This window comes from Ochotona princeps, chromosome 5 (assembly GCF_030435755.1).
Source record: "Ochotona princeps isolate mOchPri1 chromosome 5, mOchPri1.hap1, whole genome shotgun sequence".
Taxonomy (NCBI): domain Eukaryota; kingdom Metazoa; phylum Chordata; class Mammalia; order Lagomorpha; family Ochotonidae; genus Ochotona; species Ochotona princeps.
Window position 1 is genome coordinate 55,419,019 of NC_080836.1, and position 27,908 is coordinate 55,446,926.

At 56.2% G+C, this 27,908-nt stretch overlaps 4 protein-coding genes across 7 annotated transcripts; all 4 read left to right on the forward strand.

Moving 5' to 3' along the window:
- Positions 1-1,570: 1,570 nt before the first annotated feature.
- On the forward strand, positions 1,571-2,500 carry HOXD12 (homeobox D12). Its single transcript, XM_004577035.2, has 2 exons — positions 1,571-2,132; positions 2,262-2,500. Exons 1-2 carry the CDS (start codon positions 1,571-1,573, stop codon positions 2,498-2,500), a joined length of 801 nt encoding a protein of 266 aa, XP_004577092.2.
- A 5,635-nt stretch (positions 2,501-8,135) lies between these two features.
- On the forward strand, positions 8,136-23,902 carry HOXD11 (homeobox D11). Of its 4 annotated transcripts, XR_009245466.1 has the most exons (4): positions 8,136-9,825; positions 10,581-11,035; positions 21,975-22,190; positions 22,680-22,987. XR_009245466.1 is itself a non-coding variant. In XM_004577034.3 (2 exons), exons 1-2 carry the CDS (start codon positions 9,036-9,038, stop codon positions 10,814-10,816), a joined length of 1,026 nt encoding a protein of 341 aa, XP_004577091.2. In that variant the 5' UTR covers positions 8,136-9,035; the 3' UTR covers positions 10,817-11,314. The 4 variants fall into 4 exon arrangements, 1 of the variants encoding a protein (XP_004577091.2); XR_009245467.1 differs by lacking the exons at positions 21,975-22,190; positions 22,680-22,987 and adding an exon at positions 23,539-23,902; XR_009245465.1 differs by lacking the exons at positions 21,975-22,190; positions 22,680-22,987 and adding an exon at positions 20,551-20,682.
- Positions 17,300-21,539, forward strand: HOXD10 (homeobox D10). Its single transcript, XM_004577033.3, has 2 exons — positions 17,300-19,206; positions 20,551-21,539. The coding sequence occupies exons 1-2, from the start codon at positions 18,252-18,254 to the stop codon at positions 20,826-20,828; spliced, it is 1,233 nt and encodes a 410-aa protein (XP_004577090.2). The 5' UTR covers positions 17,300-18,251; the 3' UTR covers positions 20,829-21,539.
- A 68-nt stretch (positions 23,903-23,970) lies between the features above and the next one.
- Positions 23,971-26,195, forward strand: HOXD9 (homeobox D9). The gene is made up of 2 exons (XM_004577032.2): positions 23,971-25,307; positions 25,648-26,195. The coding sequence occupies exons 1-2, from the start codon at positions 24,512-24,514 to the stop codon at positions 25,887-25,889; spliced, it is 1,038 nt and encodes a 345-aa protein (XP_004577089.2). The 5' UTR covers positions 23,971-24,511; the 3' UTR covers positions 25,890-26,195.
- Positions 26,196-27,908: the final 1,713 nt, after the last annotated feature.

Sequence of the window (27,908 nt, forward strand, 5' to 3'; positions counted from 1 at the left end):
GGTGCAACAGAGAAGGGAATTTCCAGCCTTAAGAGGAGAACTCCCACCAAATGAGAGCTACTAGGGACCTATGGCCCGATTGGTCGGTGTCTCTGGGCCCTGGGGTTGCGGTTTGTGCTTGTACCCACGTCGCATGAGATGTCCGGGAACAGGGCATCTCCTAAGGAGACTGGAAGAGCCCAAGGAGCACCGGGCTTCCCCACCCCCACCCCCGGCCCCCGCCTCAGAGAGGGAGGAAGAGGCTGATTGCATTCCCCAGAGCCGCCCAATTGGTCGCCATAACTCACACAATAAAGTCACAGCGCGGTGGTCAGCCTTGCCCTCCGGCGGCGCCTGTGTGGTCTCGGTGCTGGAGCTGGCGGTCTAACCAATTCCATCTTGGCTGGGCAACCGAGAGGCCTGCTGCAGGCGGGGGCGGACGCCTGTCACCGGATCTTTGGGGGTCGAAGGAAGAAGGGGAGGACCCTTACTCCTCAGGTCAGACTAGATGAGAGGACCTGCGGGGCTGCTACGCATCCTATTCCCCGCGAGAGGCTGCCGCCCGTCCACCCTCTGTGTTCGCCAAGCCCGTCACCAAGGGGCCGGCGCGCCAGGAGGGTCCAAGGCAAGGGACGCTGGTAGTCGGCCGCCTTCGCGCTCCTGCTTGTTTGTGCGGCTTGTGGCCTCTGGCTCTTGTGCCTTTCCACACGCAGTTGGGGCCATTTGCTCATTTGCTGTTTTTGCTGGCCCCGGCGTGGGTGTCTACGTTGCAATTCTGCTTTTGCAGGGTCTGCCGGCAAGTGTGATCCTGGAGACAAAAGGACCGTAGCCTGTAGCCGTGGTTGGCGAATGGAGTTGCCGGGTTCCCTGGTCTGCGTTTTCCCTTGGACCTGGGTGGTAACTTCCCTAAGGAGCAAGGCGACTCATACACATCAAGAATGGAGTGAAGCCTCCTTCCTGGGCACCAGACTGCGGTCTCTCTCTCTGTCTCCCCCCCCCCCCCCCGTTTTGGGAAACACCTAGGACTCTACTGCCTGGAGGGCCCAGGAAAAGACTGGGACAGATCTCTCTGGGAGGAATTGGGAGGTAGGAGCTGCATTGCTCAGGCCCAGGGACAGAGATGTTGGTGGCCCTTCCAGACAAAGAGAGGAGAGGCGCCTGCTCCTGGAAAATGTCTCAGGTACAACTTAAAGCTGGCAGAAGCAGGCCGGCTCCAGGTAGCCTGTGGAAAACCGGGTCCCAAAGCCAAGCAAGACCTGGAAGGGTCCCATGGGACTCCCAGGCAAGGACATCCTCCGCCCGATGCTTCCAGCTCCTGAAGCCAGGCCTGGAAGCACGCAGCCTTCGCGTTCCCTCAGCACGTCTTGGCCCAGCCAGCCCGCTGGTCCTTCATCCTTCGCCATCGAACATTGCGGGTGTTATCATAATACCCTGAAGGGGGGGAACGGGCCGGGGGGGATGTAGGCGGTGCTGAAATGACCGGCTTTGAAGAACCTGCAGGCAAAGTTTCGTCCAATCGCCTGAGCCTGTCCTCTTATTCCCTGTTGTAACTAAATACTGTTGCGAGCACAGCCCAAGCCCTTTGTTGGAGATGTGTGAGCGCAGTCTTTACAGAGCGGGCTATGTGGGCTCACTTCTGAATCTGCAGTCGCCCGACTCTTTCTATTTTTCCAACCTGCGGCCGAATGGCAGCCAGTTGGCCGCGCTGCCCCCCATCTCGTACCCACGCGGCGCGCTGCCCTGGCCCGCCACGCCCGCCTCGTGCGCTGCCGCACAGTCTGCGGGCGCCACTGCCTTCAGTGGCTTCTCTCAGCCCTACCTGGCCGGCTCTGGGCCTCTGGGCCTTCAGCCTCCGGGCGCCAAGGAAGAACAGGTCAAGTTCTATTCGTCGGAAACAGCCGCGGGTCCCGAAGAGCGCGCCCGCCCACGGCCGCCCTTCGCCCCAGAGTCTAGCTTGGCCCCTGCAGCACTCAAAGCGGCCAAGTACGACTACACGGGTGTGGGCCGTGCTGCGCCTGGCTCTGCGACGCTGCTCCAGGGGGCTCCCTGCACCACCGGCTTCAAGGAAGACACCAAGAGCACGCTCAACTTGAACATGACGGTGCAGGCGACGACGGGTGTCACTTCATGCTTGAGACCTTCGCTGCCCGACGGTAAACGGCGCCTGTGCTCCTGGGACGGGAATGGGAGGTGGGAGTGCAGGGGTAGCGGGAGGGGAAACTGCTGGGGGCGGGCAGACTGGGAATGGGCTCTACTGACACTGCACTGGGGTTGTGTTGCAGGCCTGCCATGGGGTGCTGCCCCGGGGAGGGCCCGCAAGAAACGCAAACCCTACACGAAGCAGCAGATCGCGGAGCTGGAGAACGAATTCCTCCTCAACGAATTCATCAACAGGCAGAAACGCAAGGAATTGTCCAATAGGCTAAACCTCAGTGACCAGCAGGTCAAAATCTGGTTCCAGAATCGGCGCATGAAGAAGAAGCGCGTGGTTCTGCGTGAGCAAGCGCTGGCGCTTTACTGAAGGCACGCATGGCCACCCAGGCCAGGCCTGCCCTTTTGGAGTGAGGCCTGGCGTAAGGAGGAGGAGCTGGTGCTGGGACTGGGGCTGCGGCTGGGACTCTCCCTCCTCTGCCCTCTTCCCTCTTGGTTCATCTGCGTTGTATGCTACTGCGGTTCAGTTTGCAGCCCTGGGAGCCAGTAGCTCTCAGAGAGGAGGTCTCTTAGGCCTCCTGCTCCTCTCCTTTTCAAAAAGCCACTGAAGGGGACTTGAGGAGTTGTCCAGCAACCTTGGCCTTATGGCTGCTTCATGTGGAATTTGGGGTCACCCATCCTTGCTCTTTGCTGGAGCATTGCGCACTCCCTTGTACTGGGATTATTTTGTTTGCAAATGGTTAAATCCTCTCCCTCTCCACCCTCTCTCCCTCCCCAGCCGTCCCGTCCCTTACAATCCCAGTCCGCATTTAACAGGCAGCTACATAGAGCCCGGAGTAGAAATAAATATAGCAAGGCCTCAGGATGAGTGGAAAGGGCTGTGGATACAGCTTAGTCTCTGGTCTAGGCAACTGAAGGCCTTTGTGGCAAAGCCAGGATTTCCATTCTGGAGGAAGGACACCATTCCTCCTCATCCCCTGCCCCCCTCTTCTGCCCTGGTTGATTTGGGAGGACAAAAGCTGCCCTAGACCTTCAGACCTCTGGAGAAACGGAAAGGGGAGGGCTGGGTGGCAGGACAAACTCAGAGACATCTTGGAATGCAGACTAGGCTGGCCTATGGTTGAGCAGAATGAATGGCTCATGGCTTCCTTCCCTGAGGTGGTCTGAGGGAGGCTGGAGCTCCAGAGCCAGCTAGAGTCTCCAGACAAGACTGCCCCAATCCCCCCTGCTTCCACCTTCTCCCATCCTGGCAGAGGCCAGGCCCAGAACTCAGACCCCCAGAACTCAGCTTGGGGGAGGACAGCTGCCGCTCTGTTTTAAGGCTCCATTGCACTCTATACCCAGGGAGTGGAGCAGGGGCTCCGGAAGGGGAGGAGGGTCCTCCTACAGGAGCTGTAAATGTGGCTTGCCACCTGAGGTGGCAAAGGTGTCCACATGATTTTTTTAAATTAACTTAGGAGCCAGTGCAAGGAGAGTTGCCAGTGCCACCTTGGCTACCCCCAGGGAAAAGAAAGACCCTGCTCAGGCTCAGTCCCTGTTAGCTGCTCCTGACAGGGCAAGCTGTAAACTTCTCTCTTACCCTCTCCACTATCGGCCAGCTCCCCCAGCTGCCCGGCTGTTTTGCCCCCTTTCTGTGGCCTGAGTGTACCAGTGGAGCCCTAAAGGCACTGGGCCCTACCAGGCTTGCCTTGGGAAGACTGGGGCTTCTGGATGCCAGATGGAGCTGTTGTGGGCATGCTGTGCCACCCAGCCTTCATTTCACCAAAGCCATGCCTCCCTATGTCTCAGTCTCTTTCTCCCGTCCCAGCCTTCTGAAATGCAGCCTCTCCCTCCCAGCAAGATGCCAGACAACCCAAAATGGTTCCTTTCCAGAGCCCAGCGATTTCTCTTAAGTGGAAAATCAAGGCCTAGACCTGCAGTGGGTGCCTCACAGGGTGTCTTGGGTGCAAGAGTTCAAAGGATCTCAATTGTTGTTTAGACTGATTTCATTTTCTGTGCTTTCTAATAGTTGTCATGCATGTTTTGTTTGGATTTTGTCACAAACAATAGCTTGTGTATATCAGACACATCGAAAATGTTTTGGGTAGAAATAAACATCCAGGTCCCAGCCAAGCTGTCAGGGGCCTGATGCCAGTTTTTCAAAATGCTCCCAGTTCCCTCCTAATGTCTTTAAGGCCTCTAAATTCTTTTTGTTTTTTCTTTCCTGGTTGTGGTTTCATCTTGGGTGTTGACTTGTTCGGTAAATGAGAAAATGGCTTCCAAGATAGTCAGGAAATGGTGTAGTAAAACCCATGAACAAACTGTATGTGAAGCATCTAAAGGGGGGAGACTACAGACAGATCTGAGTTTGCTTCACATGCTAATTAGGGCCCTTGCCCTGCACTCTGCCTAAATTCTCAAACTTTAAAGCTTGTTATTATAGGGGTGATGGCTGATGATTTGAGGTTCCTCATATTTCAAAACAATACATATTTCTGTCATGTTTTGGTCAAACTTACATGCTCTGTTAAAATCTCTAATATGCACACCCCCACCCAGAGCCCAGCTGACTGACTAGCCCGTGGAAATGCACCCACAAGCTCCCCTAGGTCTTCAGAGGCACTAACACAGCCCAGGAAACCAAAGGCCTGCTCTGTAGTTGCCCTTTTTACAAATCCTACCTCCTAGCTATTGGAAGTAGAAACTAGGTTTTAGCCAAAAGGGAAAAATAGCAAAATTGCTAAATCTTTGATACCTAGTACTGAATCTTCAATATTGCAGCTCCCTTTACATGGAGTAAATTTAATGTATATTTAAAACCATTGCTCCTTAACAAATACATCTAAAATACATCATACACAATAGAAAGAAAAGAGAGGCTAGAGAGGCCTTAAGGCTAGAAGTGTCTCCCCGCTTGCTGGGGGCAGAGAAGCTGTGATGCCGGTGGCATGGCTGGCCGTCTGAGCCTGTATTCAGGGGTTTGTCTCCAGGAAAACAAGCGAACAAAGGCAAAGCCTCACTGAGACTTGGGATCCAAGAGCTGTGGAAAGCAGAACACCAAAGTCAGTCCCAGGCCCTTTCCCCAAAGATACCGTGTCATTCCAGGGTACTCGCCCTCTCGGCTCAGGATGGGGTGTGGGGGAGGAAGGGATATTCAGAGAGCATTCTTCAGAGACTCAAATGATTCCAAGTGTAAAATCTTGTCTTTTACTTCAGCAGTGTTTGCCAAATCCATCATCTTTACCCATCCATTCAAATCCGAAGAAGGCGCTTTCCTGGCCGGGGTGGGGAGTTGTTTTGGCAGGGGTTTGGAACCACGAAAAAATTCGTGAGAAACAAACGGTCGGCAGAACGGATGCTGCAAGCCGAGGACTCCAGATTCCCTCCTCACAGGGAGACATCAACGAGTCTTCGGAAATGCCGCCACCATCCACGCGAAGCTTTGGACTGGAAGGCTTTGAAAGGAGAAAGAAGCCTCTTGGTCTGGCTTGCAATGGCTGGCGGGCTCAGAAGGCCGACCAGTGGGAGCTTTTAAAAAGGCCAGGGGGTTCTCCCCCACGGAGGCGGGCAAAGGAGGCTTCCGGGATGCTGGCGGATGGAGGAGAAATCCAGAATCCTTGTAAATATTCATGTCTGTTGTGGGGGTTGGGGGAGGGGTGTGTGCCCCAGCACTAGCCTCTCCCCTCTGCACCCACCCCCACAGTGTTGGGGTGGGGGGAGGGCGCGGCGCCTGTCCGACTGTCCTTGGACAAAGGTGATCTCCCCACATTTTTGTTCGGCGGGCTCTGGACTTCGGGAGCCCACTCCGAGGGCTCTGCAGGGACAGGGCTGGCTCCGGGTGTTTCCCCCACGTTTCTCTTCTTTCGTTTCCTAAAAGAGCATAAATAATTAAAGTTTGGCAGAGAGGAAAAGCTTTCTTGCAGAACTGTAGTGGCAATAAATGAAATGAGTCAGAATCCCTTTCCCAGTCAGCTTTTACGAGAGCTGCCAGACAGTGTCTGTTCACGTTCTCCAGATACCAGGGGCGCCCTGACAAAGTTAAGGTCAAGTTAGTGTCTTATCTTGGGTGGCTCAAGAATCACCGCATCGCGTTCCGGCGTGGCGCTGAGAGCCATCCTCGCTCGCTCCCGCTCCCGGAGCTGCCGGCGGCGCCCCCGAAGGCCCGGGAGGAACCCTGCGTTTCGGGTGGGGCCGCATGGGCAAGGACGAGGCCACAGCGCAGGGGTCTTCACGGTAGGTTCTCTTGGGCGGGACGCGCGGGTCGTGAGGTTGCGGTTTTCCCCCTGGATTTTGGGGTGAGGGTGCGGGGAAGGGAGGCCGAGGTCCAAAAAGAGAAGCGGGATGGCCTCCGGAACTAAAGTCCTGGGTTGTGTGGGCAAGCGAGGGTCGGTGCTCAGGCGCCGGGAGGGTCCCGCCGCCCCCTTCCCCTCTGCACCCGCTCGCCGCTGCAGATGGCGCACCCTCCCCAGCCAAAGCGCAGCTCCCGCTGGAGCCGCCGCCGTCGCCATGTCGTTGAACTTGAATGGTTCGTCCTCCCCATTTCCCTTTTTCGGCGGACAGCAGACTTCACTTTGGGGGGCGGCGGGCTAACCTGCTCCCCACCCCGGGCCGCTGGCAGAGAGAAGGTGCGGAAATTTTGTGCACCCGCAGGCACAATAAACAGTAGGGCTTGGAATTGGGGGGGAGTGGGGGGCGGTGCGCCGCTGCCCTGGGTCCTGAGCGACTGAAGGGCCAGTGTGCAGTGTCCGGGGAGCCATTTTAGGAGAAAGATCCGGGGCGTCGCCACAGCCACGAGAGGCTTGGGCCTGGGATGGAGATGGGGAGACAGATAAGTGCGTGTAGGGGAGGCAGGTCCAGGGCTGAGGGCAAGGGTGGTAGCTGGCATCTGAGCAGGGGTACCAGCTGTACAGTGGGGGCACATAGAGTGGGCAGCTCTGGGGGGTGAGAGAGAGGCTCGGTGACCTCCTGTCGCCACAGACCTGTTTGCGCAGTGTTGGGGGAGGGCAGCAGACGTGGGAGGGGGCGGAGGAAAGAGAGAGGAAGGCAGAAAGGGAGGGAGGAGAAACAGGGGAGTGGGGGGGCACAGCAGCCAGAAAATAGATATTAGCTCAGACCACCCGCCTTTTCTCTGTTGGCTCCGCACGGTGGGCAGAGCCTGCACAGCACCGGCACTGCGGCGCCCGGAGGGAACTAGCATCTCTTCCAGCACCTCCGGCCCTGGGCGCAGCGGCTGAGGCCCAAGGCAGAGGACTCCTGGGATCTGAGACAACCTCTTGCCCTCCTTTCCGGGATTCTGGCTTGGGAAGAGGCTAGTTTACCTTTGGAAAGCAGAGATGGGAGTTCAGGCCTCGCCTGGATCCCTGGGCTAGGAGAGGCTCGCGGCAGAGAGCCGAGGGAGCGAGCAAGGCCTTGGATGGAGTGGATGGGGGGCCTGAAGAGACCGCCACAGAGCCCGCTAGTGTGGAGAGGCTCTGACGGTGCGGCTACCGCTGCTGAAAGTCCCCGGAGAGCCAACCCTTCTCCCCAGGGGGCAGCAATGACCATGCAGACCCAAGGGTTCCGGAGGAGCTTCCGGCAGGCGCCGAGGGGCTGTGAAGGCCTCAGTGGGGTTGCTGCGCAGGGAAGGGTCTGAGAGTAAGGCCGAGTGGTCCCAGGCAAGTCAGGAACGCCCGGTGGCAGGGAGAGAAGAGAGGGTCTGGGGATTGTGTGTGTGTGTGGGGGGGATGTTGCAAAGGAGGAAGTCAGGACCCAGGGCTCTGGGTCCTTTTGTTCATTGGGACCCCCCACTCCTCATCTTGTAGGGAGGCCGGGGCCAAGTAGTGTCCTTAGCGGTCAAGTTCCCCTTCATGCTTCAATATTGAGAAGCAGAGGGCAACCCAGAGGGAGAGGGAGAGAGACACCAACGCAGGTTGCAGCAAAGGAGGTAGCGGGTGAGCGGCAGGAAAAGACAAGGGGCAGAAGAGGAAAAAAGAGCAGCCAGGCGAGTGAAGACCAAAGAGAGCGGAGGGAAGGAACAAGACAGGAATGGAGAGCTGGCAGCCAAAGCTGCAGAAGGGCACTTAGGGCAGAGTGGGTCCCGAGGCCCCCCGCTGGAAGGAGGGCGTGGCAAGGGTTTTGCTGGGGCTTTTGGAGGCTAGAGCTCGCGCCAGGACGGGAGGCAAGGGGGTGGAAGTCAGAACCCGAGAGAGCCAAGTTACTCCTAGGTGAACGCGCTGGGCAGAGAAATATGTAAATCAGGATTCCCCGTGCCCTCGAGAGTGGCGCAATTACGCCCCCAGAGCAAGAAGCAACAAGCTCCCGGCGGGTGAGCTGCGGAGGGTGGCGGTGTCGCGGGGGAGGGAGCGGCTGCAGCAAGGCTGTGGGGGTGGGAACCTCACACCCTCACACCTAGTTCCCTGTGCCCCGGAGCCGGGGCTCCCCCCTCCGCCCGTCGCTTCTCTCCCTTCCCCCTTTCCTCCCCCTGCCTCCCCCTCCCTCCTCCTCCCTGCCGGCCTCGGTCCGCGTACTTAAAGCAGCGCGGGCGGGCGGACGCGGGCGGGCGGCCCGGTCGGGCGGTGGCAGATGCGCCCAGCGGTGGCAGCCGCCGGCGGCGCGCAGGTGACCGGCCTGCTGCACAGCCTAGTCAGGGGGCGCCCGGGAGAGCTGGCGGGAGAAGGAGGCAGATCCGCCCCCAGCGCGCGCGCGTCTCGGCGCCAGGAGCCGTCCCGGGGCGTGTTGGCGAGTGCTGATATAGATATAAGGACATTTCTCTCCATGGCGTCACGTGACATAATTACCACCAGAATCAATCAAGATGAATTGCACGTCAGCGCCCGGTGGGGATTTTTGCTTAGTTGATCCTGGCCCAAGCCTCTTGTGCAATCGATGGCTCAGGTTGGCGGCGCGGGGAGCGGCCCGGGGCTCGCCGGCGTGCACGCCGCGGAGCCATGAACGACTTTGACGAGTGCGGCCCGAGCGCAGCCAGCATGTACCTTCCCGGCTGCGCCTACTATGTGGCCCCGTCGGACTTCGCTAGCAAGCCATCATTCCTTTCGCAGCCGTCGTCCTGCCAAATGACTTTCCCTTACTCTTCCAACCTGGCGCCACACGTCCAGCCGGTGCGCGAAGTGGCCTTCCGCGACTACGGCCTGGAGCGCGCCAAGTGGCCGTACCGTGGCGGTGGCGGCGGTGGCGGCGCAGGGGGCGGTGGCGGCGGGGGCGGCCCTGGCGGGGGCGGCGGCAGCGCCGGGGGCTACGCTCCCTACTACGCGGCGGCTGCGGCGGCGGCGGCGGCGGCGGCGGCGGCCGAGGAGGCAGCCATGCAGCGGGAGCTGCTCCCGCCCGCGGGCCGCCGGCCAGACGTGCTCTTCAAGGCGCCCGAGCCGGTGTGCGCCGCGCCCGGGCCGCCGCACGGGCCTCCAGGCGCCGCCTCTAACTTCTACAGCGCCGTGGGTCGCAATGGCATCCTGCCGCAGGGCTTCGACCAGTTCTACGAGGCAGCCCCAGGACCCCCCTTCGCCGGGCCGCAAGCTCCGCCGCCGGCGCCGGCGCCGCAGCAGCCCGAGGGCGCTGCCGACAAGGGCGACCCCAAGAGCGGGGCTGCTAGCGGCGGGGGCAGTCCCTGCGCCAAGGCCACCCCCGGCTCAGAGCCCAAGGGGGCAGTGGAAGGCGGCGGCGGTGGCGGCGAGGGCGAGGGCCCTCCGGGGGAGGCGGGGACCGAGAAGAGCGGCGGCGCAGGTAGGCACCGGGCACGGGTCGCGACTCTGGGCCCGGGGGCTCGCGGGCGCGCGGGGGGCGGGGTGGGGTGGCGGCAGGGGCCTCCCTCTGCTTGCGCCGTTTTATGTGCTACTTTATAAGCATTCGAAGGGGTTTATACATCCTATAAGATTTCCCGGGTCGTTGTAAAGTGTGTTTATGATAGGAAACCAATTTAGGTGGGCTTAAGGTAGACTTGGAGGAGGACATTAATCGTGGCAGAGAGCTTTTCCCATTTTGGGAGGGGGCTGGGGGGGAGGGTGCTAAGGACCGCGAATGAAGGGAGGGAGATTTGAAGACGGGTTGTGTGAGTGCGGGCGCCGGAGCCTCCTGCTTTAAAGGGAGGGAGGGGGTGTTGATCCTTGCACTGGACTTTATCCAAGCCGCTGGCTGACGCGCGCCACTGGAGTCCAGCGGATGCCCCTGCGGGCGCGCTGTAGTCTCCTGGCCCTCAGGTTCCAGTTGAGAGCCTGCCTCACCCTCCGCTTCTTCCCACCTTGGTACCAGGCTCTGTGTGTGTGTGTGTGTGTGTGTGTGTGTGTGTGTGTGTGTCCGGGCGTGAACACAGGTCCACGCCCGCACTCTCTCCAGTGCCCGCCCATATATCATCCCCCACGACGCAGGCAGGGCCTTGCAGCTGCAGTGGGGGACGTCCCAACGGGGGCCGGGACCCTCCAGGGCGGGTGGGGGCTGGTAAACAGCAGTACCTCTCACCCCGCGGTCTCTTTGCCTTACAGTGGCCCCCCAGCGGTCCCGGAAAAAGCGCTGTCCCTACACCAAGTACCAGATCCGCGAACTGGAACGCGAGTTTTTCTTTAACGTGTACATAAACAAAGAGAAAAGACTCCAACTCTCTCGGATGCTCAACCTCACTGACCGGCAAGTCAAAATATGGTTCCAGAATCGCAGGATGAAAGAAAAAAAACTGAACAGAGACCGTCTGCAGTATTTCACTGGAAACCCCTTGTTTTGAGAGCTCCAGGAAGCGCCCCCTACCCCGAGCCCCACTCGCCCACCTTCCTCCCCTCCGGCTTGCCCAGCGCAGGCCCAATGTCCTTGGCTTTAGTGACGCCTCTTCTCTGTGGAACTTCACGATTCCTTCCCACGGCGAACTCGGGACCTCCCAGCGACCACTGCATCCTGCGGACCAGGCCGGGGACTTGGCCGAGCGGATCCTAATAAGGGGAAAATGGTAAATGAAAACGTCCCTTTACAATTTTACCGCCGACGTGCTGTTGTTGCCCCTCCCCCTCTCCGGGTCCTCCTGGGGCCGCGGGGGGCTCCGTAGGGAGTTAGGCCTCGGGGCTGGAAGGTTTTGTTCTGAGTTTGAGTGTGTGGGGGGGTGTCCTTCCTTCCCCTACGCTGAACGCAGATTATTTAAACTCTGGGAAATGTACCTTTAGTCTGTCATATCAAGGCATGAGTCACTGTCTTTTTGTGTGTGTGAATAAATGTTTTTTAGTAAAATGGAGGTTACAGCTTCAATACACTGCCTGGATTTCCTCTGGGAAGTTTAGAGCTTGATTAGAGTATCTTAGGGGCAAGAATCCTCCCCCCTCCCGTGCACCTGAAAAATCTAGTGAAACTTTTTTTTTCAATCCTGTTCAAATAGAAGTTGTTCCCTCCCACCTCCCGAAGCCTACACTGATCTGCGAAATGATAGCAGTGATGCAGCAGCAGCGGGACCTAAGCAGCAAATCCTCACCCCACTCCAAGCGAGTGAACTTAGTTTTTTTTGAAAATGTGAAAAGCAAATGTTTAAACGCTGCTTAGAAAATTTCCAATTCTCTCTTGCTAAGGATGACAAGAATCCAGGATCCCTTAAAAGAAGACACCAAAATTAGAACTCCCATGGGGTGAGGGGTGGGGGTGAATTTGCTGAAAGCTTATTCAGTGGGCGGACAGGGCTTGAATGGTCCAGGAGCAGGGAAGGCACCCCCCCCCCCCACTGGAACGGGGCCAGGGACCGCAGACCTGCTTCTCACCGCATTTCGCGCTTCAAGTTAAAGAATGTGGTAAGGGGCCGAGTGGCACTTTATGTTGCAGGGCCAGGCCAGGCTGTTTACAAAACCTTGAACTGTCTAGACAACACCATAAAAGCCAAAGTTCTAAACAGCTTAATTGGGTTATATTATACACCTTCTGGTGGGCCCAAAAGAGATTTCCGCAATGTGCAATAAACTGGAGAAGTGAGAAAATCTTCTCTTTCTCTGGAAAAAAAAAAAAAGTGCAGTGAATCTTATGACTCTTAACCTTTCCTAAGTCCAAAGCGAAAATATAAATCTGTAAGATTCACAGCAGCCCAGGCATCTTCTGAACAGGCATGCACTTTGAAATGAAGTTTTAAAAAATTGTTCTGGCTTCATTTGGGAAGGAAAAACATAAGTGCATAAGTGTATGCCTTTGAACTTCCAAAATGTCAAGGTCATCACCTTTAACCTTTCTGAATAATTAGGCGCCTTAAGGTTCTTCTGTGATTTTCACCCGCCACCCACTCTCACACACCCATGCTCACACTCTTCCAGACCTCCACACACATTTATGGCCACACAAAATCATACCAGGTACTTGCCATAAATCTAAGAAAATTCCTAATTTCAGGATCAGCAACCTTAATTTCCCTCCAAACATTTATGCAATTCAACAACAATTTTCTTCCGAAAAACATTGGTTAGGAAAAAATACTTGCTAGTGTGCTTTCACAATGGATAAGAAATAATGACGATTTTGTGGTGGGACGCCTAGACAGTGGTCCTTTTTTGCACTAATGAAGAACTACTGTTTTTAAATGCAGGTGTTTGAAAGGAAGTTCTCCTCAGACTTACACCTTCATTGTATTTGAAAGCAATTTGCCACCCTGTCACATCAATTAGAGAATATCCTGTGACACGAGACAAAATAAAATGTATTTATATTGTTTTAGTAAGAATTTCTCAGCCAGTAGTACAAAGGTACAATAGAAACAAATCCTACAATCAAATAATTTCGTTCAGAAGGGGGTTCCTTTGTTTAGAATGCTAGACATTGGCTAAAACATCGGTGCGGTAATCATAGATCGTTCTAGAAACGCAATGCTAGTTTGTTTCTTTTCCTCTCCGTTTCTTTATTTTTTTTTTCTTTCTTGCCTCTTTTAACTGCGTCTCAATGTAGCAAGATTGTGTGCCCGCCACTATATAGTCAAGCCGAATTCGAGCTGCCAGTCCCGGTTTGCAGGGGCCTGGAGAGCCACACGAGGGCGCGCTCACGTTCCTGAAGGCGCGTTTGGCCGGGAGGCCGCGCGGTACCTAATTTTGCCAGACAGGGTCGTAATGGGCGAGCTCAGCCCGTTAGAAACGGGCAGCAGCTAAGGTGTTTGCTATGTGTTTGTTGTGAGCATCCACGAGGTGTGGGGAATTGCACTAAGGCAGAGATAAGTAAGCACTACCGGATTGTTTTTGAAAACATGAGATTGTTCACCTAATCGGGTCGTGTCTCCTTAAAAAATAAGGCTGTTCCAAGAATGCTTTGGTGGAACCTGATGGTCTTGAGGATTTTTGAAAGACAAATCTGTGCGTTTTGCAATAGGTCGTGGCCACCGAGAGCAAATTTAATTAGAGGAAATCAATTTTCCTGTTGATTTGAGTGTGTAGAGCGATGTCGAGGACAGGAGCAGCACCCCACCCCCTCCCCACCCACCTCCCGAAATCCGCGTCGGTCCTGCGAGCTCTCAGACCGCCCGGGATGATTAAAAGGCTTTTGTTTAAGACGGATCAGGGCGCCGGCAACTTAGCTGAGTGTGGTCTCAGAGAAAATCAGGCTCCTCGGGACGGGGCAGGAGTGGCCGTTCTGGGCTCTGGAGCTCCGGGCCGTGTGTAGCGCGCGGGGGACTTGGCGGGGCGACGGCGAGGCGCGGGCAGGACTGCGGTTTGGGGTGCTCGGGTCGGATGCCGCCACGGGAGGCAGCCAGCTCTCCGGGGAAACCTTTCTGTGTGGAGGCCTGGTGGGACGGGAATGTATTAGAAGCAGACGGGCTTTGCGTTTTGCCAGAACCCTGGCCACCCTTCCCTGTCGCCCGCCGGCGCCTGGAGGTGTGGAGCTGCGTTTTGTCACCGACTTCTCAGAAGCAGTTCACCCGCCGCTTGCCCTCCCGCCCTAGCCGAGCCTTTGACTTTGGGGAGAGGCTCTGCCCTGGTCCGCGAGCAGGGGGGTCCAGGACCTGGGCCGCTGAAGGGGGGAATAGCTGCTCTTTGGGCCCCGCGAAGTTCATGGTGAAGAGCCCGCAGCCACCAGCATTAGCTCCTGCCTCAGCGGCTGTGCGGTCTCCCGCCCTCCATGCGCGGGACCCAGGGCGCTGGCGCCGGCGCTCGGCCGCCCCTGGGAGCTGGTGTCTGCTCGTGGAGCGGTTGGGCGCCCTTGAGCCCCGCAGCGAGGCGCCAGCGAGCAGCGAGACATGGGGGGCCCTCAGAACCTCCCCAGGGCATCCCTGGCCCCTACCGGGGCAACCACGGATCCGGTTAAACTGTTGTTGTGAAGGAACCTTGGCGACGACCTAGCCGGGGCTTCCGCCTCTGTGGGATAGGAGTCCCCTCCCCAGACATCGTTGTGTTCCTAAGAAGGCGGGCCGGTGGCAGCGGAGGCGTTTCTGATTGTGCAGGGGGCCCCTTGGCCTTGGCTGGTAGCTGCCGGTAGACCGCGGCTTTTCAGTGGTCTGCGGTTCCTTTCCGCCCCGCGGCGCCCAAGACGCGCCTGCCAGGGGCCGGCCGCGGGGACCAGGACCTCTGCGGGCCGGAGCCCTGCCGCCTCGCTTGCCACCGCTCGGGAGCCTGGGGCACTCGGGCGCGGTGTGGCGGTGGATGCTGCGGCAGCGCCGAGGTCTCGGACTCCGAAGTGGAGGGAAAATGCGGGAAAATAGGAGTCTTTGTGTGTGTACAGAAAGAGGCTCTTGGGCGGCTGGCCGGCTCCGACACCTCCCACGATTCTCGCGCGCTGGTGGCAGCCTTCACATTTACCCCTGCATTTCTTTTCTCCTGGGTGGAAGGAGCACCCTGAGAAGGCAGCTTTCGATTAGTCCCTGCCCAGTCTTACCCTCCAGGGAGTGGCAAAACCCGGAGGCAGCTCAGGTCTCCGATCCTGGAACCCACAGGCCCTCCTGGGCCCAAGGCCTCTACTCTTGTTCCCTTAAAACAGGGGCTTACAATTACGGAGTCACTTTTTGGTTATAAACACTAACTTCTTGCTAAAGTCACCGCTTTAATTTTTCTCTGCCAAGAACGTGCCCAGGATGCCTGGTACAAATGTGGGTATTCATCTCCTTTATGGTGCGATATTGATTTATTATTAATGGTAACGGCTCCATCTGATCTAAAGATGATCAAAAACAGCAGCTGCATTACAGACTTATAAGTAAAATGAAGGCTGGCCTTTAAAGCTATAGCCTTCTCATCCCATTGGTTTCATCTCAGCCTCAGGGTTTCAGCCGCACCTCCCATCCTCCTCGGCCTATGTCATTCTCTTGTATTATTTTTGGTTTGTTGGTTTTTAATAGTAAAATCACTGTAAGAGATTGATATTTTCTGCCCTCAAGGAGTCACATTGAGGGAAGAAATTTGAAAACACAAAGTATGATTTTATGGGAATAGGCTCAAAAAATATATTAATACACTCCCCTTGCCTCCACTCCTATGAGCAAAAACTTACTTCATAGCTAATCTAATGTGGGGTGACTTTGAACACAAATCCACTGGGAGTGGAAATAAGAAAAGTCCCCAAATTTGGAAGACAGCCCCTGCCTGTCCAAGCTTTCTGCAAATCTACCAGCTCCCAAAGGAACTGCTTGTTTCCCCACCTGGATGTTGTATTCAAGTATAAAGAAAGATTTGAATGAAAGGACATTTGATGGGCATAACATTCCTGATTAGATTGAACAGTCCTGTCTTGCTTGGCATAGGGAAAATGGGGTAACCGAGTTCCCTGCGGCTTCTTGGCAAAGGAGACCACAGTGCCGCAGCAGCAAGCTGGCGTTAGGGCGCCTGCCGGCAGAGACCTCACCGGGCACTTTGTCCGGCCCTGGGCATGCAGCTCAGAACCATGCCTGTGTGATGCGCTGCAAGAAAGCAGATTTGGGGGTGCTGATCATTGGCTGTCGCTGTCAAACAATCTCAGCTGCCAAGAGTCAGAGGTGGTGGTGGTGGTGGTGGTGGTGTGTGTGTGTGTGTGTGTGTTTCTGTTTTCCTCAATCCCCACCCCCAAGCTGAAAAACAACCATCCTGGTGCAAAGGTAATGTTTAAACCCCTGGCTCTGCCGAGTTGAGATGCGGCAGCCAGAACAGTTAGAGGCGCCAGGCTTTTAACCTGACAATGATGTTGTATTTGAACAGCTGCATAAAGGTTTAAAAGGTCTGTCTCATTGCCACCGCAGAGGTTTTTTTTTAAAGGGGTTATTGTGTGGGCGAGGGCACCGTTAGGGGACCAGTCGAAGCCGACCCAAGGCCAAAAATAATGCTCCCTGCATCCACCAGGCCAGCGGCACTTCCTTCTGGGGAGGGGGCACAAAGGCTTTGCTGTAAAAGGAATTTTTCTTTTTTTTTGAATGAGTGGATCAGCTACTGGTTTCCCTCGGAATACTGGGGCGGGAACCCAATTTGGCCACAAGTTCAGTCTTTGGGCCTGAAATCCAAGGCCAGTTCGAGAGTTGTGAAAAGAGAACTCAAACGCTTTTCCGGAAAGAGAACTGGTTCACGGTCAGTTTCCCGGGGGCCGTGTTCCTTTCTTTACCCGTTGGGAAAGGGAATCTGGAAGGCTGGAGGCCGGCTCCAGCACCCTGGCTGGGCCCCTCGCCCCAGCAACCCTTTGGAAATCAAGGTTAAAGCTCCCGCTGCTGCCCTGAGGCCGAGGCTTCCGCGGGCAGCTCACCAGCCTGCAACCAGAAAAGGAGGGAGGAAGTTGTTGAAGTTTCTCATAAAACTCTGAGTTTCCATGGTGGTGATGGTGGCGGTGGTTCCTTAATGAGCTGGACCACAACCCCAGACCATATCCTCTTTATAGAACTTTCCCTCATCAAAGGAAACAGGGGCTGAGATCCTACCACCTCCCCCCACCCCCTTCGCCAACAAACCCTTGTCAAATCATTTTAGCCAATGTCCAAAACTATAAAACTCAAGTTCTGCCAAAAGCATAGCTTTTAATATTAGACGATTTGTGTTAAAACAAAAACTGACCTTCTTGGTTAGTAGTGAAGGGGAAAAATCAATAGTATAATTTTCAATAATTCATAAAGCGAACGCCATTATGCTAAATCTTAACTATTAATCTTATCCTTTACAAAGTCTCGATTGATTTGCTAATAAAATATCTTCGCGTGTGTGGCAACAGCGGGTATAACTCTTTAAAAACCTTCAGAAGCAAGAAAATTACCAAGTAGCCCAAGAATGTAGATGAGAATTTTATTGATCGCCCTGATTCTTCTTAATATGTATTAATAAATTCCACAACCTTTTGTACCTTGCACTTGTCAGAAACCAATGCTTCCACAAAATCCATAAAAGGAAAACATTTTTCTTTGCAAAAGAACCAAATGACACCTTTGCATTTCTTTCGCTCCTGCTCGGCCCAGTTTTCCAAAACTTCTGAGTCTGAGAGTCAGTTTTTCCGTCATAATTTTTTTTTTCTTTCATTCTTCTGTCCTCTTTGCTCCCTATTATCCGAATGCGCAGGGAAGGAAACTTCTGGTTTCGTTCTCCCGCTGAGAGCCCTAGAGACGCTTTAGTGGGTAGGGAACTGCCGTTGAGGGCTTTTCTCCCGAAGGCTCACGTCTCCCAGCAGCGGCCGGGCGCGCCGAGGTCAGGGTGTGGCTCCTGCGGGAATCCAGGGCTGCCAGGACGCCGAGGGGGTCGGAGCCGCGGCGGAAAGCGAAGGGGCAGACCCCGCCGGGGCTGGACCCCTCCTTTGGGCTCCAGGGCCGGCCAGCAGCTTAGGTTCTCGGCCCTTTCCTCCTCGGCTCCCCGGGACAACCTTGGCCGCGTCTTTGCGCCAGAGATCTTTCCTTTGAATCCTCCGGGTGGAGTTAGTTGTCTCGGGGCCCCGTGAATCCTACTCACCTTCCCTTTTCTTCCTGGGACTGAAATAACCAGCCTGTGCTCCCACCCCCTGCCCAGGACCTGGCCCTTTGGGGCGCGTTCTGCCTGGATGTGGGTAAAGGGACTGCTGCTTGTGCTGGCGCCACAGGGCTGCGGCTTCCCTCCCCGCACGTGTACTTCCCGGAGGGCACTCGATTCAAGCCTTTCTTTCCGGTGGCGGGACCCGGGTAACCGGGACGGGGCACGCAAGTGTGGGGCTGACGGGCCGAGGGATCCCCGGGGAGGCGGGCGGGCCGGCGGCGGAGAGCGCCTGGCCCGCTGCCTGCAGCGCGCACTATCGCGGGCGCATAGTAGATGTCGCTGTTGTCCACGCTTAGGCGGCTGGCCGGCCGGGCTCTGGAGCACGTGACCTGCAAGGAGGCTGCGGCTCAAGGCCATTTTCAAATCTCATTGGCTTGGTTGTCATGTGGTCGGCAGAGGCATCCACAATTACACGGGGAATGTTTTCCTAGAGATGTCAGCCTACAAAGGACACAATCTCTCTTCTTCAAATTCCTCCCCAAAATGTCCTTTCCCAACAGCTCTCCTGCTGCTAATACTTTTTTAGTAGATTCCTTGATCAGTGCCTGCAGGAGTGACAGTTTTTATTCGAGCAGCGCCAGCATGTACATGCCACCACCTAGCGCAGACATGGGGACCTATGGAATGCAAACCTGTGGACTGCTCCCGTCTCTGGCCAAAAGAGAAGTGAACCACCAAAATATGGGTATGAATGTGCATCCTTATATACCTCAAGTAGACAGTTGGACAGACCCGAACAGATCTTGCCGAATAGAGCAACCTGTTACACAGCAAGTACCCACTTGCTCCTTCACTACCAACATTAAAGAAGAATCCAATTGCTGCATGTATTCTGATAAACGCAACAAACTCATTTCTGCCGAGGTCCCTTCGTACCAGAGGCTGGTCCCCGAGTCTTGTCCCGTTGAGAACCCCGAGGTTCCTGTCCCTGGATATTTTAGACTGAGTCAGACCTACGCCACCGGGAAAACCCAAGAGTACAATAACAGCCCCGAAGGCAGCTCCACTGTCATGCTCCAGCTCAACCCTCGTGGCGCGGCCAAGCCGCAGCTCTCCGCCGCCCAGCTGCAGATGGAAAAGAAGATGAACGAGCCCGCCAGCGGCCAGGAGCCCACCAAAGTCTCCCAGGTGGAGAGCCCGGAGGCCAAAGGCGGCCTTCCCGAAGAGAGGAGTTGCCTGGGAGACGTCTCCGTATCCAGCCCAGAAGTGCAGGAGAAGGAAAGCAAAGGTCGGTATAAGCAGAGTTGCCACCCCAGCGGGGGCGCGCAGCCCGGGAGCCGGCCGAGAGGGAGTGCCCGCCCCGGGTGCCCAGCGCCGAGCCCTGGCAGCCGAGGCGGGAGCCTGGCTTGGCAGGTACTACTCCTGCCGGCTTTTAGAAGGGGTGCAATCTCAGCCCGGAATCGTCCCGTTTCCATCCCCCCCGCTGTCCTGGCTCTCCGCGCCAGTCCTGGCCCCACGCTGATGGCGCCCGGACAGAGGAAAGGCTGGCTGGGTTTATTTTTCCTGAGCTGGACCTGAAGCACAACAAAAGAGCAAAGGGGATCTGCGGCTCATAAACACGGCCCCAGAGCCTCCTTTCTGCCTCTTAGTTTTGCATTCCTAGTTTTGCCTTGCGTCCAGTGATCATTTTAAGGTGGTCCAAGGCACAGCGTTCGTGTTCAACTGTATGCACCCCGCATCCTGCGAGCTTAGGGGCGGCGAAGGGACAGGGATGGCTGGGCCGGTTGGCGCTTGGGTCGGGGAAGGCGGCTTCCTGCCTTTTGGGGGTAGGTAACCTTGGCTTTGTCTGGGGAAATTGCCGCAGGCTTTGCAATCCATCTGCAGAGAGGGTAGAGGCGGGAGGGAGAAGAATGGGACCGCATTGCCCACTCTGCAGGGCCAGTCTTAGGGCTGGGCTAGGGCAAAGAGTCAGGGCTCCAGTTCTTGAAAAGGAACCCTGAACCTTTTCCCCACTGCCCAGAGGTGGGCCTCGGTAGGGGCTATATGTCTGAAGGAATGTTTTTATGTGGGCGCAAGAAGGCAGAATTCCACACAGTCTTTGGGGAGGAGGAGATACAACAATGCCCAGACAGGGTGGAGAAGGTGTTCTTGCTTCTCGGTTACCTTTTGAAATAGAATGGGTATCTATAAGCCTGACTGTTTGGGGCCCCTTGCTGCCCAGAAAAATGGGGGAAGCTGCAGCAGACTTGGTGGGATGGAGGCAGCCGTGGAATTGGTAGCTGTGTTCAGGCTGTGGCTTCTTCCACTCGGCCCTATCATGGACTAACTGCTTAACATGTTACTGAGGAGAACTGGAAAGTTTGCTATTATATTATTATTTTATGTAAGTTAGAAAGTTGAGACACACACACATGAAAGATCTGATGTGATGTTTTTTCATCATGTCATTTAGGTCTAATCCAGCATCAGTTTCAAATTCCTTTTAGGGTCCACACAGTGCAGGTAACTTGGGACATCAGCGTTTACCAAAGCAGCCCGCTGTCAAGCAGGGTCATGGCCAAGGGTGCATTTGAACAGACAGCAGAAAAAAAAAACTTCATTTTTTTTCTTCTTCTCCCTTTGATTTTGTTAGAGGAAATCAAGTCTGATACTCCAACCAGCAATTGGCTCACTGCAAAGAGTGGCAGAAAGAAGAGATGCCCTTACACTAAGCACCAAACGCTGGAATTAGAAAAAGAGTTCTTGTTCAATATGTACCTCACCCGCGAGCGCCGCCTAGAGATCAGTAAGAGCGTTAACCTCACCGACAGGCAGGTCAAGATTTGGTTTCAAAACCGCCGAATGAAACTCAAGAAGATGAGCCGAGAGAACCGGATCCGAGAACTGACCGCCAACCTCACCTTTTCTTAGGTCCCAGGCCTCTCGGAGGCCAGGATCGGAGAGGGGGTCCCGCGTTCCAGGGCCCAGTGCTGGAGGACTGGGAAGGCGGAAGCAAAACCTTCATTGCTCTTTGTTTTTTTGTTTGGTTTGGTTTGATTTTCCTGCTAGAATGTGACTTTGGGGTCGTTCTGTTCGTGCTGCAAGTGATCTGTAATCCCTATATGAGTATATATATATATATATATTAAAAAAACTTAGCACGTGTAATTTATTATTTTTTTCATCGTAATGCAGGGTAACTATTACTGCGCATTTTCATTTGGGTCTTAACTTATTGGAACCGTAGAGTGTCCATCCAATCCATCCATTCATTCATCCACCCATCTATCCAGCAATGTGACTTATTCATGTTTTTCCTAACACAAAAATCTCTGTGTGTGGTTAGCCCATGAACTCATGGCATTTTTAATACATCCAGTACTTTTAAAATTACATATATATATATTTAAAAATTTTAAGAAAACCCACAAGCTTTGGGGGGAGGGGGACCAAAAAAAGCACATTACAATGTATCTTTTCACAAATAAACTTAGCAGTTGTCCTTGGTGAGATGAAATATTGCCGGTTTACGCCTTGTAGCCTTTCCCTTGTGCATCTGTGGTTTGGTAGAAGTACAACAGCAACCTGTCCTTTCTGTGCATGTTCTGGTCGCATGTATAATGCAATAAACTCTGGAAATGAGTTCGCTCCCTCTGCTTTCTGACATGGAAATGTTCTGGTGCAAATAAACGTCTTTGGTGAGATTTTCTTATGAGGACACTGCCTGTTTGGAACAGGCAGGCGGGGGCATGATAAGGAGCAGAGGAAGGGAGCTGAAAGAGAAAAGCTGGAGGAGGCCTAGGGTGCTAGGATTTGGCAGTGATGGGGAGAACGGAGTGATAATCCCGCCTGGGTGTGCAGCTTTCATAATTGGGAAAAAAGGGAGGGTATCCTGTCTCTTCTCCCAGCCCGAAAGAGTAGATAGTAATATGAATTGCACCCTCAGTGGGCGCGAGCCTCTTTGCAGCCTGCAGTCTGGTAAGTAAGGCTGTGCCCCCAAGCTGCTTTCTCCTCTCAGCTCCCCCATGTGTGTTTTCTTCTCCGTGGTTTTGGTGATGTTATTTTTCATGCTTTCAGTGGGATTTTGGTGACTTCTGGCTGGCGAGCCATCGTCGTCAGAGGCTAGGTTGAAGCTAGTCTTGCCCACCTGGAAACTGCCGGGGCCTTCATTCCAGGAGCAAGGACAAAGCAGCAGCTTAGGATGGCATCGGATGCGATTCTGGCCCCCTTTTCCTCATCCCCATCCCTATTCCAAGCACAAGCAAGCCCAGGCCCCAGAGAAGCCAAGGATGGGTGAGTCTTTCTATCCCACTTTGCCTTGGTTTCCTTGCGGAAAGGTTTTATGCTCAATCATTCGCTTTTGGTGGCCCACATGACATTTCTTGAAGAAACGGAAAGATTCTCCCCAGTCAATCCTCCCTCCATCTAATTCCAAAATCTGATTGAAGCCCTGGAGGCAAGAAAATACAGAAAGGGTAGCTGAAAGAGAATTTGCAAGGAAACAAGGCTTCCCCCCGGGGGGCAACGCTCCATCCCTTACAAGCTAGAGCTTGGGGAATTGCTGTCAGTTCTGGTTGCCTTCTGAGAGCTGGCCACCAGACGACCCACCCTAGTCCTGCCAGAGGGAAGGGAGGGGAGGCCTGGGCAGGAAGACCTGACAGTGAATTCGTTGCCCCAGCTCGGGCCTGGATTCAGAGGGGCTCCAGCAGCCGCTTCCAGGAGTGTCCGCCCAACAGATCCTTTCACTTCCACCCTGTCCCTTTTTTTCTTCTTTTCTCCTAGGAACAATCCCACATAGGTGCTCCGAGAGTCTTCAAGGACTCTCAATATTTATTCAGGATTGTAAACTTCACCCCGAAAAAACAAGAACTTCCCAAGTCCTCCTTTAGAACCTTCTGAGGATGTAATTTTCTGGAGATGGGGTAGGAATAGAGTCAGAGAGATCAGCTTCAGTGCTAGGTGAGGCAACCCTGGAGAAGATTCACCCCAGACTTCGAGTGATTGGGTCAAAGAATCAGGGTCGTGTTAATCTAGCCGTTTCTGCCAGCTTCGCAGGGAGCGCCATTAGTTGTTGATAGGGGGCTCATGGCTGAGAGCAAAACCTGTGCTACAGGCAAAGGCTGCCCCTCTGGAAGAAAATCAGAAAGCCATTGGCAAAGGCAATCAATCAGGCCATAAGTAGTCATTTACCCCATTCCTTTCCGGGGCTGGAGGTGGGCTGGGAGCCCTCCACGGGTGCGCTGGGCAACTTGTGGAGCCAGGACCACGGCCTCCGCAGTAACTGCTTTTGTCTCGGCTTCCAGCCGGGCTTCCGAGGCTTTGTACCATGGATTTGGGAGTGACCATGGACATTTCTCTCAGATTCAAGGCTGCTCGGCTTTTACCTCAAGGAGACAGGGGGGAAAAATTGGGAGGGGAGTGACCCAAGGCTCCGGGCCATTCGGTAGGATTTTTCAGCTCTCCGGAGGCCTTGAGAGCTAACCACCAAGAAGCTCTGCGGCCCTGGGAGACGCGGTCTGTCTCCCTCGTGGAGGCCGGGGGTCTGCCTCCCTCCTCGTGGAGGCCGGGCCGGGGGGTGGCGGGTGGGAGCGGGGCCCTGCACTGGCGTTTGGGTTCTGCCCTGTGGCGTGTTCTCTTCCAGGGTTTTCCCAGCAACCCCCAGAGAAGAAGAGGCACCCTGGCTGCCGCTGCCGCGCAGACTCAACCGCCCGCCAGCTCTTCCTTAGGGGATGCCAGAAGCCCCCGCAGCGGCCGCCGCAGCGCCAGGCTGAACCCGGCCCTGGAGCTCGCCCCTCGGGCCGCGGCGTGTGTCTAGCCTCACGTCGGGGTGTGTGGCTGCGCGGGCGTGTGTGAGTGTGGCAGGGGGAGGGGGCCTCGGAGCTGCTCCATCCGTCCGTTTTATTAGGGACACATTAATCTATAATCAAATACACCTCATAAAATTTTTATTGAAAGGCATAATATCATTACAGAGGTCTTCCACCTGTTTTAAACAACACGACAAGCTGTGAGTGTGTGTGGGTGGGTGGATGGGTGGGTATGTGTGGGGAGGGGGTGGGTTTGAGTAGGGAAAGAGGTGAGGGGAGAACGGACTCCCCTTGGGCGCCAGGGGGCCGCTCTTCAAGGCCGGTTCTCCTGCGGGCGGCGGCACCCAGCTCGGCGCTGGCCGGACGCCGGGTGCGCCCTGGACGCGCGGTTCAAGGCCCAGAAAGCTTGGGCAACCGACGCCGGGGTCGGGACTGCAGGACCAGAGCCTCAAGAGGAGGCGAACAAATAGTCCCCAGCGCCTCCTCTGGCCGCCGTGGAGCCCGTGGTCCCAGCCACCACCGGGCGGGCCGGGCTGGGCCGGGTCAGGCCGAGCCCGGAGCACGGTCCTTGGCCTGCGGACTCTAATTGCGGCGCTTATGTTGATGATAATTTAAAAAAAAAAAAATCACAGCAGCCCCCAGTTTAGCGGACTGATTTACTCCCGGTATTGGTAAATATGATCACGTGGGCCGCGCGACCAATGGTGGAGGCTGCAGCCTGCGAACTAGTCGGCGGCTCCGGCGCCGGCGGGGAGCGGCTCGGCGGCGGGCAGTGTAACCTTGGGTGGGAGCGCGCGGCGCCTCAAAATGTCCTCCAGTGGCACCCTCAGCAACTACTACGTGGACTCGCTCATAGGCCATGAGGGCGACGAGGTGTTTGCGGCGCGCTTCGGACCGCCGGGGCCAGGCACGCAGGGCCGGCCTGCAGGTGTGGCCGACAGCCCGGCCGCCGCCGCCGCCGAGTTCGCCTCGTGTAGTTTTGCCCCCAAATCGGCCGTGTTCTCCGCCTCGTGGTCCGCGGTGCCCGCCCAGCCCCCGGCGGCGGCGGCGATGAGCGGCCTCTACCACCCGTACGTTCCCCCGCCACCCCTGGCCGCCGCCGCCTCCGAGCCCGGCCGCTACGTGCGCTCCTGGATGGAGCCGCTGCCGGGCTTCCCGGGCGGCGCGGGCGGCGCGGGCGGAGGCGGCGGTGGCGGAGGCGGCGGTGGCGGAGGCGGCGGTGGCCCGGGCCCTGGTCCCGGCCCCGGCGGCCCAGCCAACGGGCGCCACTACGGGATTAAGCCTGAAACCGGAGCGGCCCCGGCCCCGGCCCCGGCGGCTGCTGCCGCCGCTGCCTCCACCACCTCCTCCACTTCCTCGTCCTCCTCTTCCAAACGGACTGAGTGTTCCGCGGCCCGGGAGTCCCAGGGGAGCGGCGGCCCCGAGTTCTCGTGCAACACGTTCCTGCGGGACAAGGCGGCAGCGGCAGCAGCGGCGGGGGGAACCGGGCCCGGGGTGGGCGGCTCGGCGGAGTCCTCGGCTTGCAGCGACCACCCGAGCCCGGGCTGCCCACTGAAGGAGGAGGAGAAGCAGCCGCAGCCGCCGCAGCAGCAACTTGACCCAAGTAAGTGCAAAAGAAATTGCCCCCTGATTTATTGCTGGAACCTGTAAGGCTCGAATGTGCAAAACTGATAGTTTTACTAACCTATAAAAACGTCTAGACGCCTACCCAAGCCTAGGCGAGCAACACGCATCCATAAAAAAGCTTGCCATAACCACCTACCCTGGGCGCGCGGCTGGTACGGTAAACAGAACGCGGGCATTAGGGTTTTTATGATAATTCCCCCCAAGTTGTGAAAAGCGGCCATCCTTGGTGAAATTAATTTAACGACTTCTCTTCCCCACCACCACCCTGTCGCCTCTCCTTGCTTCTCCCCCCACCTCCGACCCCCATCTCTTCCTAGACAACCCCGCAGCGAACTGGATCCACGCTCGCTCCACCCGGAAAAAGCGCTGTCCTTACACCAAATACCAGACGCTAGAGCTGGAGAAGGAATTCCTCTTCAACATGTACCTCACCCGGGACCGGCGCTACGAAGTGGCCAGGATTCTGAACCTCACCGAGAGACAGGTTAAAATCTGGTTCCAGAACCGTAGGATGAAAATGAAAAAGATGAGCAAGGAGAAGTGTCCCAAAGGAGACTGAGCCGGGCCGGCTGTGGGCCGCTTGGGAGCGCTTCGAGGCAGCGGGGCTGTGTTCCTTTGTGGGTGCTTGAATTCCAGCAACCCTCCCGGCAGCTCAGACGTTCTGTTCAGTTTTGTTTTAGGTAGAGGTGACTGTGTGGTTGGTCTCTGTGAGATATTTCGGGGGACTCTATTTGCTCGCTTCTGTGTTGGAGAACCCCAGTAAGGTCTCTCCCTGCCTCCCTCCCCAGCTCCACTGGTTCCTTAGGAAATGCTGTTTTGTGAGTGCACGCTGGTCTGAGGAGCCATCTCCTGTGTACATTCCCCCCCCCCAAGTTTCTGGAAAAAAAAATGCTGTAATATAGCCCTGAATGCCTCCACACTGTCCACCGGGGGTGCTGATCGGGCCCCAGTTCCGTGGAGGAGGCAGGCACAAGGAGAAGCGCCCACGCCGTCCCTTTTCCCCCCCCCAGGGAGGAAAAGTGCAGCCGGGTTGTGCACCCATGGCAAAACCCCGCTTTCCTCAGGGAACCTGAGGGCTCTTGGCGGAGACCTCCAGTGAGGCCTAGAGCATCTCCCAGGGCCTCGGGTGGGTTGGGGTGGAGGGCTTGGTTCTCATCCCAGGGGCAGCCCAAGCTCCCGGAGGGCTCGGTTGGTGGGTGGGGTGGCGGGTGGTGACCCTACCGGCTCCTACCCCAGGACCAGTTGTAAATGTTACCGCTTCCTACCAATAAATGCTGATCTGATCAAATGGAGCCCATGCACTGGCCCTGAACCTTGTGTGCCTTGTTTCTCTGTCTCTGCAAAGTGTCACTCCTGCAAGACTTCTATCCCATGCCCTGGAGGGAGACCCTGCCCTAGAGCAGGGGTCTCCCCGTAGTGTCTGTGTGCTGCTCCTTGTGGGGGTCCTGAGGGTCGTGCGGGCCTGGGGAGCAGCGCCTGGGGTGGCAGGCTGAGGCTGATTCTAACGCCACCCAAAGTCTGTGCCCCAAGCCCAGCATCACCCTGGCCTCAGCACCCAGGCGAGCCCGGCAGTGTGGGGCAGGCACCCTCTGGCTGCGGTTTCACCTGGTGACTCTGGGGTCCCTAGCCGCCAACCCCATCTCCAAACAAGGGGGAACTGGCCAACTCTGCGTTCTGGGGCAACTCCCCCAGGTCGGAGGGGCTGGCTGGCTCCCGGAGGTCCAGGCCTGGGAGCTTCCGCCCCTCCCCGCCTGGGGCCCCCAAGTGACCCTAACAGAGCAAAAAACGGGTCAAGTCGCTCCTCCCTGGCCACCCCCATCCGGCTTCCCCACCCCACCGGGCTTCTGCATATGTTTAGCCCCCAGCTCGGCTGTGGAAGGCCGCACTCTGGGGCTCAAATGAAGGTCATTGTAAGTGAGGGTGCGGCTGGCGCAGCGCAGCGGGAGCAGGCCCTAGAGGCAGTGGCGCCAGGAGGCCTAGGTTGGGCGGAAGGTGGGAGCTGTAGCAAAGATCTTGGGGATCCTGATGAACTGGGGGTGGGGGAAAAGCCGAAGGGGGCTGGGAGGGAAAGCCAAGGCCCAGACCCGGCAGAAGGTGCTGTGGACCCCCGCCCCTGCAGCCAAGCCGGTACCTAGGGCTCTTTGAAAACAGGAAGAGCCAAGGTGCCATAAAGCCATCGAGCTGGCCAGACGTCTGGAGGTAATGAGTTTACTGCAGGCCAGGCGCTTCGCTTTGAAATCATCTCATTTTGATGTTTGTGTTTGTGAGAGAGAAGGAAAAATGCAGACAAAACTGGGTCTTAAAATCTAGACAATAAAATATCAGCAAGACTGTGTAGGATCAAGGAGGCACGGGGTGGAAGGAGCCCCTGGGTGAGGTGTGAGTACCTTGGAAACGAAAAGGAGAGGAATGGTTGGGGGTGAGGATGGGGGACGCAGATGTCTCTAAAACCCGCCAGGTATCGAAAGTAGCCTAGGAAAAAATACTGGCTCCTCTTAATATTTTCCTGCAGCCAGTCTAGCTCGTTCTTGAAAACATCAGCCTTGCTGTCAACCGGGAGGAAGATCCGTGATTTGGG

Excerpts from the sequence above, each read along its gene's own strand:
- HOXD12 (XM_004577035.2), top strand. The coding sequence starts at position 1,571 with ATGTGTGAGCGCAGTCTTTACAGAGCGGGCTATGTGGGCTCACTTCTG. Across the intron at positions 2,133-2,261 it reads GAGACCTTCGCTGCCCGACG|GCCTGCCATGGGGTGCTGCC; the intron begins GTAAACGGCGCC and ends GTTGTGTTGCAG.
- HOXD9 (XM_004577032.2), top strand. The coding sequence starts at position 24,512 with ATGTCCTCCAGTGGCACCCTCAGCAACTACTACGTGGACTCGCTCATA. Across the intron at positions 25,308-25,647 it reads GCAGCAGCAACTTGACCCAA|ACAACCCCGCAGCGAACTGG; the intron begins GTAAGTGCAAAA and ends ATCTCTTCCTAG.
- HOXD10 (XM_004577033.3), top strand. The coding sequence starts at position 18,252 with ATGTCGCTGTTGTCCACGCTTAGGCGGCTGGCCGGCCGGGCTCTGGAG. Across the intron at positions 19,207-20,550 it reads GCAGGAGAAGGAAAGCAAAG|AGGAAATCAAGTCTGATACT; the intron begins GTCGGTATAAGC and ends TGATTTTGTTAG.
- HOXD11 (XM_004577034.3), top strand. The coding sequence starts at position 9,036 with ATGAACGACTTTGACGAGTGCGGCCCGAGCGCAGCCAGCATGTACCTT. Across the intron at positions 9,826-10,580 it reads CGAGAAGAGCGGCGGCGCAG|TGGCCCCCCAGCGGTCCCGG; the intron begins GTAGGCACCGGG and ends TTTGCCTTACAG.